This window comes from Thermobia domestica, chromosome 8, assembly GCF_964235325.1.
Source record: "Thermobia domestica chromosome 8, izTheDome1.hap1.1, whole genome shotgun sequence".
NCBI lineage: Eukaryota > Metazoa > Arthropoda > Insecta > Zygentoma > Lepismatidae > Thermobia > Thermobia domestica.
In genome coordinates, this window is record NC_137461.1 from 166,591,778 (window position 1) to 166,607,911 (window position 16,134).

General features: G+C 35.9%; 1 protein-coding gene across 4 annotated transcripts in view; it reads right to left on the bottom strand.

Annotated features, from left to right (window-relative positions):
* Positions 1-6,898, bottom strand: part of Cap-D3 (Chromosome associated protein D3) — a 291,049-nt gene extending 284,151 nt beyond the window's left edge. For 2 of the 4 annotated variants that reach the window (XM_081769236.1, XM_081769235.1), the window contains exon 1: positions 4,926-6,897. In XM_081769236.1, the coding sequence (XP_081625362.1) occupies positions 4,926-6,812 (1,887 nt within the window). In that variant the 5' untranslated portion in view covers positions 6,813-6,897. Of the gene's footprint in view, positions 1-4,925 lie in introns of all 4 variants that reach the window. The other 2 variants (XM_081769234.1, XM_081769237.1) reach the window with 2 other exon arrangements.
* Between the last annotated feature and the right edge of the window lie 9,236 nt (positions 6,899-16,134).

The window sequence follows — 16,134 nt, forward strand, 5'->3', positions numbered from 1 at the left end:
ACGAGATATGGTTCATGTCCCTGTGACAATTAGGGACAACGCCAGGGCTGCCAACGTGAAGGTCTACGATTTTCTTGAAATACCTGGCCGTACTCTAAAGATAAATGGTTTAAAAATATTTGCAGTTAAAAACCTACAGTTTTTCTCTCAGAACACATTAGCTCATGCCTTTAGGCTTATAAATACATATAAAATACTTTGGTTTATGTAGTGCCTTTAAGTTTTTACTGTATTTTAAAATTTTATGTTTTTTCTTTAAAAAAATCGTAATATCCAGGTTTGAGCTAATATTTACTACAACAATTCAAGTACAAGTAGCTGAATGTATTTTTACCTTATTCTGTATCTTATTGTGATCATTTTAGTGAAAAAATCATTGTGATATGATGAGAATTAACAGTTATGATCTTTTTAGTATATCAATGTCGTAATCTCTTTAACCCTCGGCAACAACAAAAACGTATATTTTACCAAACTAAAAAAAAAAAAAAAAAAAAAAAAAAAAAAATTAACTAAAAAAGTATATAAGATATCAAATTAAAATTTGGTGTGATCAATAAGGATGGCAAGTAGAGTAAACAAAAAAATCCTCATGCCATTCTGAGACTATGGGTTTCATGACCTGGATGAATTGACATGGACTGACCCAACCACCATCACGGTTTACTCAATCCTCAAGTTTTCTGAATTTTTAACAAGAGGGATTCAACATATCATCACGGAATCCCCCCCACACACACACACACACACAAAAAAAAGACTACGGAATATATTTAAGTTAAGCTAAATACAACTGCACAACAAACATGACTGAATGATTAGCTTTTGCGCTTCTATCGGGAAGTCCGGGATTGAACCAGCATTCGACCATTCTGACACAGTTTTTCTTCATTCTATCTGTGAATGTAGAAATAATGCGTGCACTGTAAGTTGGCCGACTTCCTTTCTTATTGTTTTTAAATCGTTATTATTACTAATTACCAGCAGTGACGATTTGCGAAGGTTAGGGGGGCGGTCTTTCGGACTGAAGCCCGTTCCCCAAAGTTACGGAATGACTGCAACAAACGAAATATCTATTAGTTATGCCTTTAGTCATAAACTTTAAGCTCTCGTCAAATAAAAATTACGAATGTTTAGAAAAACTAAACATTAGTAAGAAAAAACCTTCCCAAAATACTTTTGTAAATCCGCCACTGATTTTCAGTATAAAGTGATTTTTAAGGTTGTATCCGAAAGATTATTGCTAAATATATAAACGAAACGAAATATTAGTTATGCCTGTACTCATAAACTTCAAGCACCTCCCAAATAAAATTAGGACTTTTTAGGAAACGAAACAATCAGAAAACCCCCTCCTAAAGTACTTTTCTAAATCCGCTACTGATTATTTGTATAAATTGGTATTCAAGGTTTGTCCGTAAAATTATTGCTAAATCACTTCACAGCTACAGTATAACAGAAATGTGGAAGTACGGTTTGACGGATATATTGAAAAACGTACGCTTTGACGGACAAATAGAAAAACGGGAAAGTTTAACTTTTGCGCTAGAAGTTAGAGTACTAAATGCTCTTAGAAATGAGACACGGATGACAAACTAAAATGATCTAGAGAAGAAAAAAGATGTCGATAATTCAAAAGTTAAAATAAAGTTAAATACACAGAGAAAAATGCAGGTGGCATACTTAAAAAGATAGGTTACATGCGTAATTAATGTAGTTTTTTGGACTTAACGTATAGCAGACGTATAACTGAAAACGCATGTTTTATAATACTTTCTGTATAAGTGTTCCATCAATACGTACTTTCCGTATGAAACAATATAGGCGGTCAGGATCTCACATACAAATCGACGTATATAACATATAGCTGACGAAGGCAACGTAAGTATATGCATGTGATATACGGAAAACTGTAAGATGTCAGACATCCTGCAACGGCATGATGTAACATCGAAGGGCAGTGCCTATGTAGCATACGGATAACGTATGCTCCGTACTGATTTCTACAGTAAGCAAGAGGATACCGTATATTTGTACAATATACCGCTGTCTAGAGAACGGATATTTCTTAATTTGTAAAACATGTGCTCCATCCATCTTGATGGTGAATTTCAGAGCGAAATATCGCATTAGGTCATGGAATTCTTATCTAACTATAGAATATACTATAAGAAAGCTATTTAGATAGAAAAATCATGAAAATGAAAAAAGCCAAAATTTCCAAAATTCTCGTTTTTTCCCAAAAAAGCCGGCTTTTTATGTGAAAAAAACCATAGATTCAAAAAAGCCGGCTTTTTTGTATCTCTAGTTAAACGTAATACCATCTGGGACTATGCAGGTAATTACCCTGCTTGATTTGATATGGACTATGCCAGCTGAAATAATGAAAAGTAATATCAATCAAAGCACCAGCGCTAGCTCGAAATTTATTCATTCTCCATTGTACAAGAAAAAATACAAGGAAAATTGTATTTCTTCTACATTTTCTGATTTTCTGTGGACAAAATCACACCCTGGGAGGAATTTTTTTTAAAAAAACTTCAAATCTATATTATATATAACCTCTTAGGCTGAACGGTGAAAATTTCTGAAACAAGAAAGTAATTGAGGAAACCGAATACACCAGAAGGCTAAAGAGAAAGATCACTTACTACGGAAGAAACTAAGAAGGAAATAAAATCTTCCAAAGGACATATAGTCAAATATAGTCAGTACAAAAATAGAAGTTTACATTTGAGCTGAAATCGTTGTTAATTAATACAATAATTTATACATTAGGTGTGTACATTACTTTATTTATAAACCTGACACATTACAAATCTATAAAGAGGAATGGACATTTGTGGTAGTTACAATAATGATCTTAACACGACACAAAAGACTACATATTTTTTCGGAGCTTTTTATCTATTTATTTAATTTAATATGCAGAATGTGTCTGCCATTAGCCTTTCTGTAATAGTGACAAATAGTCTAGGAGTCGACCTTCTCACTAACACATTAATCAATTGATTAAAAGACGACATAAGTATATAGAATATGTTGTGTGTTCATATATTATTTAAAAATGCCATTTCCGAAATAAAGGCTTTTAAAGCACTCACTTTTACTCTAATTTGTAGTTGTTCAAAAAATGTCTTATCTTTGTTGTGTTTCAAACCATTTTATTTCCTTCCATGGCCAACTTTCGGAAATTAAGGAGAACAAGGACTGAACTTTGAAAGTCGGCTACTACGTAGAAAACAAGGGCAAATTCTGTTTCAAATAAATTTAGTACGAAGAGGTAACTATTCTATGTAAGAGTTCGTAATACTTAAAGATAAAAGGAATAAAGTGCATCATAACACATTAATTGTCTTTTGCTGTAATAGAAATTTGTGAACAAATGAGTGGTGGGCTACCTTCACATAATGTGCTCAGTGCTCAAACAGAAGACAGAAAAACCTCTTGTAAAACATGTCCATCGAAAGTAAAGCAAAAGACAAAAAGCTTCTTGGAAAGAAAGTTTACAGAGAAGTGAAGCACTAACCTATATCTAGTGCTCCTTCTCTACGCAATCAATAAAACTAAACTATGTGAACTGAATTTCTAGATTTATGTCCCATAATATGCCACTTAGGGTAAAGGAAACGAATGATTAATAAAAGTTAAAGATTACGAAATAATTGATGGAATGACTATGTGGAAGATAATGGCAAAACCTCGCAAAAATCCATGGCCATGATGTAGTCCACTATAAATTCCTGTAGCTGCGGACCGAATCACGGACCCCTTGCATTAGAGGTGAGCGCTCGACAACTGAGCCACCAACTAATGCATACGTTTGTGTGTGTGTGCCGCAGCAGTTTCTATCTATATCTATACATTTACCACGAATCTAAAGTAAAGAAGAGCACACGCACACACACACACACACACACAAAATTAAATCTTCGAGTATTACGTCCCACGGATATGCCGGTTAGGCTAAAGGAGACAGTGATGTTGAGAAATGAATGAAATGGTGGAATGAAGTGGGAGGAAACGGGAGAACCCCAAGGAAACCCACGCACACAGTGTTTGTCCACCACAAAGTTCACTTGGCGGGAGCTGGGATCGAACCCGGTATCCCATGCACCAGAGGTGAACGCTCTACCACTGAGCCACCGCGGCCCCCTAGAAGAGTAAACAAGAAAACAGAATAACACGAGTCCTTTCTTTCCTATGTCTGTGCAAGTTTGGAAGAGGGATATATATATACAGTATATATATATTTAAAAAAAAATACTAGGAAAATTCCCTAGAATCGATCATTCTACTGCTCAAGAACTTACATGGGAAACCCACGCTGAAACGGGTGGCGAAAACCCATGTAAACAAATCTGTTACTGCGCATAAGTTACGCTAGAGTGCAAAAATTTATTACAATGTCTGTGGGAGCTGAAAAATCTCCAACGTCATCTCTTGGATTAAATATCAACTACTAGAACTGTTCTTAAGGAATAATTCTCAATGAACAGACTTCTTGGAATCGGTATGCCTAATCTATATCTTTAGCTGTATCATCCAACTCCGAACACCAACTTAAATGAGACTGAGTTAATATCTATAAATAGTTTATTAAATGATCATCTTCAGAACTTACCCTATCCAATTCAATCAAGGCAAAGTTCTAGAACACAGGTCCTTCTTCCCATTGAGCTGTAATAACGATAGAAAACAATGTACCCTGCGGTGCTCTACCCGCCCTCACTCGCTGCCGCTCGTTCGGCAATACTATGTGAATTAAATATTAAACTTTGGTACACAACGGAACCAACCTAACTACTGACCTATATGGAGGGACCTGTGTTCTATAACTTTTCTTCAATCAACAAGCTTTTAGCTCGTACTATGAAAAGTAATAAACTGCACAGTTTATACAGCTACTAGAATAAAAAGATTACCTGCAGTAAGTCTTTGGTGACCCATGCTTCATCTATTTGCATGATGTTTTCTAAAGCCAGCAAGGCTGATTTCCTCACTAAGACTTTCTCGTCCACAGTCCTTTTGCGTAGTTCCTGCATTATAGCTTGTGCAGACGGCAACGGATTGACATTACTAAGGTCATTGCTATTTAAGAGTTCCTTTAAAGCTTTATATCTCAAAAATTCAGAGCCCATTTCGATAGAATTTACGTTCCTGTTGTCCTGTAAAGATGAAATAAATATTTCCTCCATTATTTGACGAATCAATTGATTTTTTGTTGATGTCATATCAACCAAAGTAGCTAACGCTTTTGCTCGAACCGTAGCGGACATATCGCGACAACGAGAAATCACTACTGCTAATAAAAATTTATGGGAGATTGTTTTACCCTGACTCGATACAACAGGGCTCTGAGATTCGGTGTCACTATCAACATCACATTCCGAGTCACTCACAACAGATCTCCTAGCTCTTACTATTTCCCTGCCATCAAGAAGAGATTGGTCTCTCTTCTCTTCCTCCTCTTCCGATCTTTCTTCTTCATAAAGTAATTTAGCGATAACTTCTAATGCAAACAATCGAAATGTAGGTTTCTCACCATGAGCATATCTCACAAGCCACTTAACTAACTCTGAATACGGTTTTGTAGGCATTATACGCATAATCTTAACAACACTCTCTCCACATCTTTGTCTATAATCAGCTTTCTCTGGAAATTTGTAGCACACGTATTTAACCAAACTTTGCGCTTCTTCATGTGCAGGTTCCCCAATTGACTGAATTAAGTATTGAATAAAATTCACAGTATGATCTTTAATAATGGTTAGTTCTTTGAAAGACATATCAAACGTTGTACGTACAGACATAAGAACACTTGGTAGGAGATATTTCATTACCAACCCAACAGTGTCCGCAGAATTTCCATGTCTAGAGTGACAAATGTACTGTAGAGTTATATATGCATTGTATACAAGTGATGTAACGGAAGCCTGATTATGCTGGCTAACTCGGAGGTTTGGTACGGTCGTTTCCAGTCTAGTTATGTCTACAAGTTGAAGTACTATCTGTTCCATTGTGTCTGGATATCCTCTGAGGGAGAAATACTTCATTGAGAGTAAAAGATCATGCAAAACTACATTAAGACCCCTAATCAAACTTGTTTTCTCCTGTGTTGTCAAAACTGGCTCATCAGACCCATCATCTGATTCATCACCAAATTCATTCAAATCACTCGTATGTGATCGTCCTGTGCCCCGTCTCTTTTTAACCTGACCAGCCTTCTTTTGTTTTCCTATCCCCAACTTCATGGCTAGCTTCAAAGTATCTAAAGCTTTACTGAACACTACTGGGTGAAATATATTAAATACACTACTCCCAGGAATTGAAAGTAGCATGAAATATAAACTCGTTGCTTTTAAACACATTTGTCTCTCATTGCTTGTACAATCTAAGTTTTGACCACACTTTATGTAACAACACAAAACTGGTAGAAGTGCTTTATGCTTCACATTATTTTCAATTAAAGCTCCCCACAACTGACGAGCATTACCTTCTTCAACAAATCGGGATACATCACTTTTATTTGAAGAAGGACTTCTTAATAATGCAGATTCTTCACTTTGTAACCAATGTTTGATAGATCGTTCAGCATTTGACATAACAGATCCTATGTCAATATCTTGCATGTGTTCTTCATATTCTCTTGGTAATTCCTCTATCTCCACAAATTCTTCTTTCCAAATATTCTCGACCCACTCCGCATCAACTCTTTCCAACTGAAATTTTCCAAGCGCATCTGCAATCTCCATTATTCTCTTATCACTTACTTCCACATTTGCAATACTTTGTCGTTTACGGGCAGACATTTTCTCTATAAACAAACATTTATAACGAGCGCAGGATTGGAAATTACTTTAGTCGAAGGGAATCGTCATTTATACGAAAATCTAGCAGCAATACCTACGAAAACTAGCCTCATTCCGCACCAGTTGGCTTCAATCGAATATAAACTTTTATTTGCGAAAAATATGCCTCTAAAACATGCAAAATCCAATTATGTGTCTCACCAAAATATCTACTTCAGTCATCCCAAGCAATAATTGCGATCAGTTTGTGATAAACGGCGTTGCGTAATAACATAATTCGTAAAATTTTGCGATCTTAGGAAGCAGAATTTGGTATCATAATGATGTGCTTGAATCCGAATCGGAAAGTTCGAAATAAAAAAGACTGCTTCGTGATTTTTGCTTACAGAGAGCGAAAAAATGCCTAAAATGATGCGTTATGCAAATAACTTCATAAGAGATGGCGCAGATAAGGGATATGGGAACCACATCATAAATAACTTCTGCATCACTCTCTTCTCTTAAAGAGTACTTTAATATATTTTAGAGTGTTAAGTTTTTGGTGCATCTCCAAATAACTGTTTACAGATTGATAATAAGCTGACGAAGTGTTATATAAAAAATCACTATTATTACTAGAAACACAATCTAGATTTTAAAAGAAAGACTTATTAACTACATCAGTGCATGGCATGAACCCAACTTTATATTAAATTGTTCTAAGTGTGTGATCTGCATATTTTATTTCCGAAAGGTCTTTCTGTATTCTGCTTCTCCAATTAACATTTCTTTTTCACCGGAAAACATTTATTATGTGTCATGTTCTGTTTTTCCCCATACAATATTCGTACGCACTTGCATACATTATCGTTTTTCTTCTGTGTCATTAGTATGCGGAAAAAAGGGTGTATCCATTCTTCAAACTGTCATACTATAAAAAGACCACCCGTAAAAAACGATTATTATGTACAACATCTCCACGGAATATGTAATTCAAAGCTATTCATCAATGTCAAGTATGAATTTAACATGCAGAAAAGTAAAGCAGCTTGCTACGTGTCATGAATATATAATTAGGAACTTACTTTACTAGATGCCCGGAATCTACTCAGATGGAGTGCAAAGGGAGAAAAATATTGAGAGAAATGATTGAAGTTATTTTTAAAGCAATTCGCAGGTCGATATCTGTCTTTATTTAGGTTTTATGCCTTTTAGTATGTAACAAGGAGGGGATGCTTGAGTTCGAGTCCGGTTGCGCCAAATTTTGTAAATGTAAATAAAGTTTAGAAAAGTCTCTGGTTCGGATCGTCAAATAGTATTACGACGTGAGACTACGAATAAACAAGTGTTACGTGTTCGGGCGTCAAATTTCCAAAGAGAGAAATTTGAAACGTACTGATTTTAGAGTTCGATTCCTTAACTTTGATTTGCATAATTAATATTAAATAGAAATAATAACTAATGCAATCACAGATTACTCTAATACTGCATAAGAAAAATGAATTCCTAACATTCCACTTAAGGGGGAATGGTGTCGACGAGTGGTGACTCATCTGCCTATCCCAAAAATAACCGAAAGAAAATGAATGAGGGTTTTGGAGAAGTGAAGTTGACTCCAAGGGGCTCGAACTTCAGTTCTCCAAGTTAAAGTACGGGTTTTGAGTAATTCTGAGTTTTAAAAACAAGTTAATACCCATGTCTAACAAGAATAGTGACTTAAATTTAATCGATCCTGTTTTCCCCATAACGGTTCTCCAAGGCGCTAGGAAAACAGGTGCGTAGTTAATGGTAAAGCGTATCCAAATATAATAAGGTTGAATCTCACAAGCTGCAATGCTGAAAGATTTTTCGCTATTGGAGTTTTTCCTCAAGTTGGCTACACTGACTATCACTCTTAACACCAAAATGTTTGGATAAAGCAGAAATCATTTAAAAGCAACAAACAAGGGAAATAAAATTGAAAGTTAAAAAGAAATGAGTTAATTTAGAAAAAATTACAGAGCAATTTGACGTAACTTTTTTTTTAGGTATGCAAGTACAGGTTAAAGAAACAGGTATACTTTAGAAATGATAATCACAGAAATGCTTTTGTCATAACATTAAATAGACTTTTAATAAATTTAAGGAGAAATAAGATTACTTTCTACAAAAATAAACAAGAGAGCTAATTAAAATTACATGTGAAAGCGATTAAATGAATGAATCGAATTTGCTGAGCATGAATCAGATTTTCGACTGTTTTGACAAAGTGATCTGATTACTCTTAACTCATTTTTAGCTGAAGAACGCAATGTTTAAGTTATTCAATTTTACAGAAAAATAGCAACAATTTAATACTGGTTATTGAATTTACCATATTCCAAACTTTATAATTACTGTTAATGTAGTTTTACAAAAGAAAATTTCTATCAAACTGAATATTAATTATCAACCTAACTGGTGATATGATTGCTTGATTTCCTCCTAGACATGAACAATGATTATGTAAGTCACTTATAATTAACACATTTTTCAACAAGAAAAGAAAAGGAAATAAGTTGAATAATCGGATTGATGAATAAAAGAAATAATAATTTTGTTTGCTTGCAAGACTTATGTATGAGATATATTAAGTGAGAAGTGATAGAATGTTTTGCGAAAAATTAGTCCATTTGTCTCTAATTAACTCTTGTGAGTGCATGCTATGTTTAATATTAAAAGATTCATGACTTCCTTTACATAATAAATACACTGCTTTATACACATACTATATAAATAGAAAAATAATGCAAGGAAATAAAAATTATCACACAAAAACTAACTACACACAGATATTATACTCAAATATAATGCACAAACAATAAAGTACTATTATTACCCAATTGGTTAAAAAAAATACTGTTGACACTTTTGATTGTCTCAATGATTCCTTCTTTTGAAAAAAATTTTCTCCATAGCTATGGACCCCATCTGCGTTCGTTACTCAGACAGGTACCTCTGAAAACAATTTTACTCGAGTGTCTTAACTTGTTTGACGGAATTCTTAAGATCCGTTTACTGTAGCTTGGCGCTGTGTTTTGACACAAAACCTGGCCAGCGAATCTTAGCAGTCCTTCCCCTACTTTCCCCTTATAGCAGTGGTAACAGTGGCACTAACTCATCAATGTTAGCACTAGTAGGGTTTGGTATTTGCAAGTTGCGTAAATTTCGAAAGAGTTTACTTCTTCTCTAATCAGGGCCGTAACTTGTGTGGGGCAGGGGAGCGGCAACTGCCCCCCAGGAAGGTTCCCCGTCGTTCGAAGGGGCCCATTTGGAGACAAAATTTTCTTAATCCATATACAATACGAACATGAAATTATAAATGAAGCATCAAACAGTTTCACTACATTACATAAAGCACCGCAGAAAAGGTAAATAAAACAAAAGTGAGTCGTGGGCCAACTTCAGTAAGGAACGTCTATTATTAGGGGCCCTAGAAATAACATTTATTCGTATGGCTTTGAGATTTGTCAATATTGTCCCCTTAATTAATTTGTCATGTACGGAACGGGCCCATGGGCGTAAGTAACGGCCCGGCAGACCTTGCAGTGAGGAAGGGCCCACAGGTTCCATGGGGCATAAATAGTAAGAGAAAGATAGAAAGAGGGGGCTCAAGAATGAGAAAACAACTTTTTGTAGGAGGCTCAAATACACGTATTAATGCTTGTCCCCCAGAAAAAATCTAAGTCGGCGCTGTCTCTAATGTGAATTTATTGGTACAGCTCTGCTAATAGTTAACTATATCAGGTTGGTCTCTTTAAACCTTGGGCCGTGGAGAGAAACAATCTTACAGGAGGATAGTATTCAAATTTAAGAAGGGGAAAGGAGAGAGAGGATGAGAAAGATGAGAAGAAAGAAAGAAACTTCTACATTTACTTCATAATGAATTTAAGCACATATAAACGAAGAAGGGATATCGGAACCCACCTCCATAATATTTGTGGAAGTGTTCGCAACATAATATTCTGAAGGAATATATTTCCCGCCAATGCTAGGGCCTCAGTGTTTGGCCCAATTCTGGCCTTACAGCAGTGGCAGATCCAGGTGGCGATCGTGGCGATTGCCCTCCCAGGAAAGGAAACTTTCTTATTTTATATATTTAAATAAAACCCATCCCAGAGTTTGGAGCTCTTAAAAGTAGCTCTAAGTAGCAGTATTTAAACCAACCGCTCCCCTCAGAAGTCCGTCCTGGATCCGCCCCTGCCTTACAGAAACTACTGTCTAGGCATTCACTGCTTGGGATTGAGAAAAACCTTAATAAGGAATACCGGCCAGAGTCGTGTTCATGCCCACGCTCGATCTACCTATTTTAATTCCTTGTGTGTGTGTGTGTGTGTGTGTGTGTGTGTGTGTGTGTGTGTGTGTGTGTGTGTGTGTGTGTGTGTGTGTGTGTGTGTGTGTGTGTGTGTGTTGCACAGTGTCTGGTAAGGACACCCAAACAGGGCGAATGTGTACAGCTTTAAAATGTTTACATGTTAAAATTCGCTTTATACTCTACTTTGAACACTTAATTCAATGTGTATTATATTCTTCTCACAGCAGCATGCTTTATTTCCTAATACTTTAAGTCTATGGTTGTTAGTATGTATAATTATAGGATCATACTAATCCTTCTCAAAGCTCGTTCAATTAGTATGAAATTCTAGACTTAGCAGTTTGCAACATTCCAAACCTTCACAACAGGCAATATGTGGCGAGAATATTTCCACCTATACTCGCATCGAAATTCCCAACCCTTGTTTGCAATCAGTACAATATGTTTCTGTCGCCTTATCATGAAAACAACGCTGTCCAGCGAACCTAACGGTCTTCGCTGTCTCTGTTTATTGTTTTTACCTGACCAGGATAGCTGTGCGGTTTTGGGAGGATGGCGCTGCTGTTGTGTTTACATCAGTTTCTTGGCAAGCGCGGTGGAACAGGGGAGCGGAGAGTTTCACTTTGCAGTGTATCCAACGGTTTTTTTAAAGTTGCAGTTTAGGTGTTATGCATAGTCTAATCTCTTTACGCTTAATAAAAAACGCCGTAACGTATGTATGTATTGTAGTGAACCATTCCAATTTAAGAACAACATAGCACAGTTGACAAATTGATTACGTTTTATTCGATTTCATTATAAAACAGTAGCAGCCTGTAAAACGCAGAAATGACAATGTCAGTGACTAAAAGATTAATTTTGGGTTAATAGCTTAGAGTTTTGCGCAATATCTTGTAACTGTAAGTTTAAATCAAGTTAAGGTTAAGGCTCATGATGCTGCTGTTTAAGTGTATGTTTATCGATTGACAAATAAATTATTTTTTCGAGTTTTAGCCAGGGAGGAATCTCGAAACGTTTCCTCTCGAGAACTGTGAAAGTCCTATCCGCTGGTCTATTGGCCAGCGCATGTGCTTTTATTGTATGTGGTTCTGGGTTTGATTCCCATTGAGAGACCAAAATTTAATTTTACAATCCTTCACTTTCATTAATCATCTGTCTCCTCTAGCATAAACAATATAATCATGGGAGTTAAAATAAAGAAATTTCATTTTTTTGTTCGAGAAATGTGAATCCTTTGGGGGAAAAGGGGGTGAAGAAATTTTCCTTTATTTTTTAAAGATTTATGGGATTGGATAGCTTGCCTTTAGGGATTGATTTGCACAATTTGGTTCAGTGCACCCTTCTTTTAGGATCATTATAGAAATCCAGCCCTTTGGTAGAGTTCGAATAAAAGTATTGATAAAACATCAGCGTATGGGTAGTGTAAGAGTAAGTATCATTGCTTCAGCACACAGTAAATTTTATTTATGAGGAAAGAAATTACCTCTGGACTAACTCTGAGTCTCTCTCAGGTTTTAGCTATCAGGTGACAAAGAATTAAATCTACTAACTGTTTTCACACACAATATAATTTTGAAACTTGGGAGCCTAGTATTATATTTGTGTCTGTAGTATATAATAATGCTGATACATTATTCTGTTGAACATCTTAAAGGTATTTGTCGATTGATTTCAGAGGGCTGAGTTTAGCCCGTAAACACAAGTTGCCTATAGTTCAAACATATCAGATGTACGGTCTTGTTTAATAAAACCTGCTCCTCCCTGTCCTCTATCTGAAAAGTCCTATATTGTTATTCATATATGAAATTCAAAGGCAAAGTCAATCGTCTTTATTCAGATGTATTTTGATTTCAAGTGTAAGTATTAAAATACGCAACGCATGGTTGCAAGAGGTTGGGTGGCTTTTTAAAAAATACTGAACTGACATATCTAACATTGGCACTCATCTTCTTTATAAATTGATGTAAGAAACGGACGATTGATTTCCAGCCAATTACTTCATCACCGGTATCTTTGAGCAATGAGATAACAATGGAAGACAAGCTTCGTTCTTTTCAAACTTGATACTTTGAAAAACTTATGAAAGTGGTTTTGTTATTCAAATACATATTCGCTCTAATCAATTTCAGAAGTAGCATTGATCTTAGAATAACGTACAAGGCGTACAAGGTTTTCGCACACTTTCGAACAAGAACACGTACAAAATTGAGTGTGCATTATATGTAAGATTGTATTACAAGCAGTACGCCCCCCCGTATATCTCGCCGAGTCAGCAAAAATTTTTGTGACGTCATAGGTCAAAGGTCAATGACCTAGGGGTACCTAGGACCACCCCCTCTAAATTTTGGCAGGGGTACCTTGGCCCACCCCCTAAATTTTGGCAGGGGTACATAGGACCACCCCCTTAAATTTTGTAAATTGCCAAATTTAAAAATTGGGTGTGGTAGCCTAGGACCATAGTATGTACCTCTATCAGTATTGGGTGTCTATGTCGTTCCCTTTTATGGGTAAAAAATTGCCAAAAATTTAAATTTCGGGGGTTTTTGACCTAATTTATCCCCTTTGATGAGGTATTATTATCCTATATAGTTATATGGGCGTATACAGGGGTCCATTACCTTTCATAAGACATGGGTACATTAATGCACCCCTTGAAAAATTTGGGAGGGGGTACGTTGGCCCACCCCTTAAATTTTGGAAATTGCCCAATTTCAACATTTGGTATTATAGTACCGGACCTTAATATGTATCATGATAAATTTGGGTGGTCCACCTCGTTCCCTTCTAGGGGTACAAAATTGCCAAAAAATATAAACGTAAGCAATACGTTGTACCACGTGTTTGGTTTCGACCTAAGTTATCCCTTTGATGAGGTGTTATTACCCTATATGGTTATATGGGCGTATACAGGAGTCCATTACCTTTCATAAGACATGGGAATATTAATGCACCCCTTTAAAAATTTAGGAGGGGTACCTTGGCCCACCCCTTCATTTTTAGAAATTGCCCAATTTAAACATTTGGTATTATAGTATAGGACGCTAATATGGATCACTATAAATTTGGGTGGTCCACCTCGTTCCCTTTTAGGGGTACAAAATTGCCAAAATATAAACGTAAGCAATACGTTATACCACGTGTTTTGTTTCGACCTAAGTTATCCCTTTGATGAGGTGTTATTACCCTATATGGTTATATGGGCGTATACAGGGGTCCATTACCTTTCATAAGACATGGGTATATTAATGCACCCCTTTAAAAATTTGGGAGGGGTACCTTGGCCCACCCCTTCATTTTTAGAAATTGCCCAATTTAAACATTTGGTATTATAGTATAGGACGCTAATATGGATCACTATAAATTTGGGTGGTCCACCTCGTTCCCTTTTAGGGGTACAAAATTGCCAAATTTTAGTACAACCACGTGTTTGGTTTTTAACCTAATTTATCTCCTTGGATGAGGTCCTATTACCTTATATGGTTATATGGTCATGTATAGGTGTTCATTCCCTATCATAAGACATAGGTACATTGGTGCACCCCTTTAAATTTTTAGGAGGGGTACCCTGGCCCACCCCTTCAATTTCAGAAATTCTCCAATTTAAGCATTTGGTATTATAGTACAGGACCTCATTATGTATCATGATAAATTTGGATGGTCCATCTCGTTCCCTTTCATGGGTACGAAATTGCCAAATTTAGGTACAACTACGTGTTTGGTTTTTGATTTAATTTATTCCCTTGGATGAGGTCCTATTACCTTATATGGTTATATGGTCATGTATAGGGGTCCATTTCCTATCATAAGACATAGGTACATTTTTGCACACCTTTAAATTTTTGGGAGAGGTACCTTCGCCCACCCCTTTAATTTTGGAAATTGTTCAATTTAAACATTTGGTATTACAGTATAGGACCCTAATATGGATCACTATAAATTTGGGTGGTCCACCTCGTTCCCTTTTTAGGGGTACAAAATTGCCAAAATATAAACGTAAGCAATACGTTGTACCACGTGTTTGGTTTTTGACCTAATTTATCTCCTTGGATGAGGTCCTATTACCTTATATGGTTATATTGTAATGTATAGGTGTTCATTTCCTATCATAAGACATAGGTACATTGGTGCATCCCTTTCAATTTTAGGAGAGGTACGTACCTTGGCCCGCCCCTTAAATTTTGGAATTTTTTTGATTTAAGCATTCGGTATTATAGTACAGGACCTTAATATGTATCATGATAAATTTGGATGGTTCACATCGTCCACTTTCATGGGTACGAAATTGCCAAAATATAAACGTAAGCAATACGTTGTACCACGTGTTTGACATTTTGACCCAATTTATCTCTTGGATGAGGTCCTATTACCTTATATGTTTATATGGTTATGTATAGGGGTCTATTCCCTATCATAAGACATAGGTACATTTGTGCACCCCTTTAAAATGTGTTAGGGGTACCTTGGCCCATCCCTTAAATTTTAGAAATTGCTCATTTTATATATTTGGTATTATAGTACTGGACCCTAACATGTATTATGATAAATTTGGGTGGTTTACCTCGTTTCTCTTTCATGGGTACATGTTATATGGGTATGTACAGAGGTTTATTACCTTTATATGTTTATGTTCCCTTTTAAATTTGGGGAATTATCAAATAACAAAATTCGGTAAACCTTTTTCTAGGACCCATTGTAGATGTTGGTGTTCCTCTTATGGCCAAATATTCAAAATTTAAAGGTTATTGACCGGCTTTATTATTGAATAAGTACAGGATTTATTACTTTTTCATAACACACAGGTGTATTTGTGTACCAATCTTAAATTTTGGGAGGGGTACATTTCTTATTGTCATATCAATAATTGGTAATTGTTTTTTGGGTAAATCATTGTGAAATATGAGTATGATCACGTAATCAGTTATTGACCTATGATGGAATTAGGAGTCCAGGACATTGGAACATTGAAACTTTGTAGGATAATTTGAGAATTGCGTTATTGGTTTTGGTTAT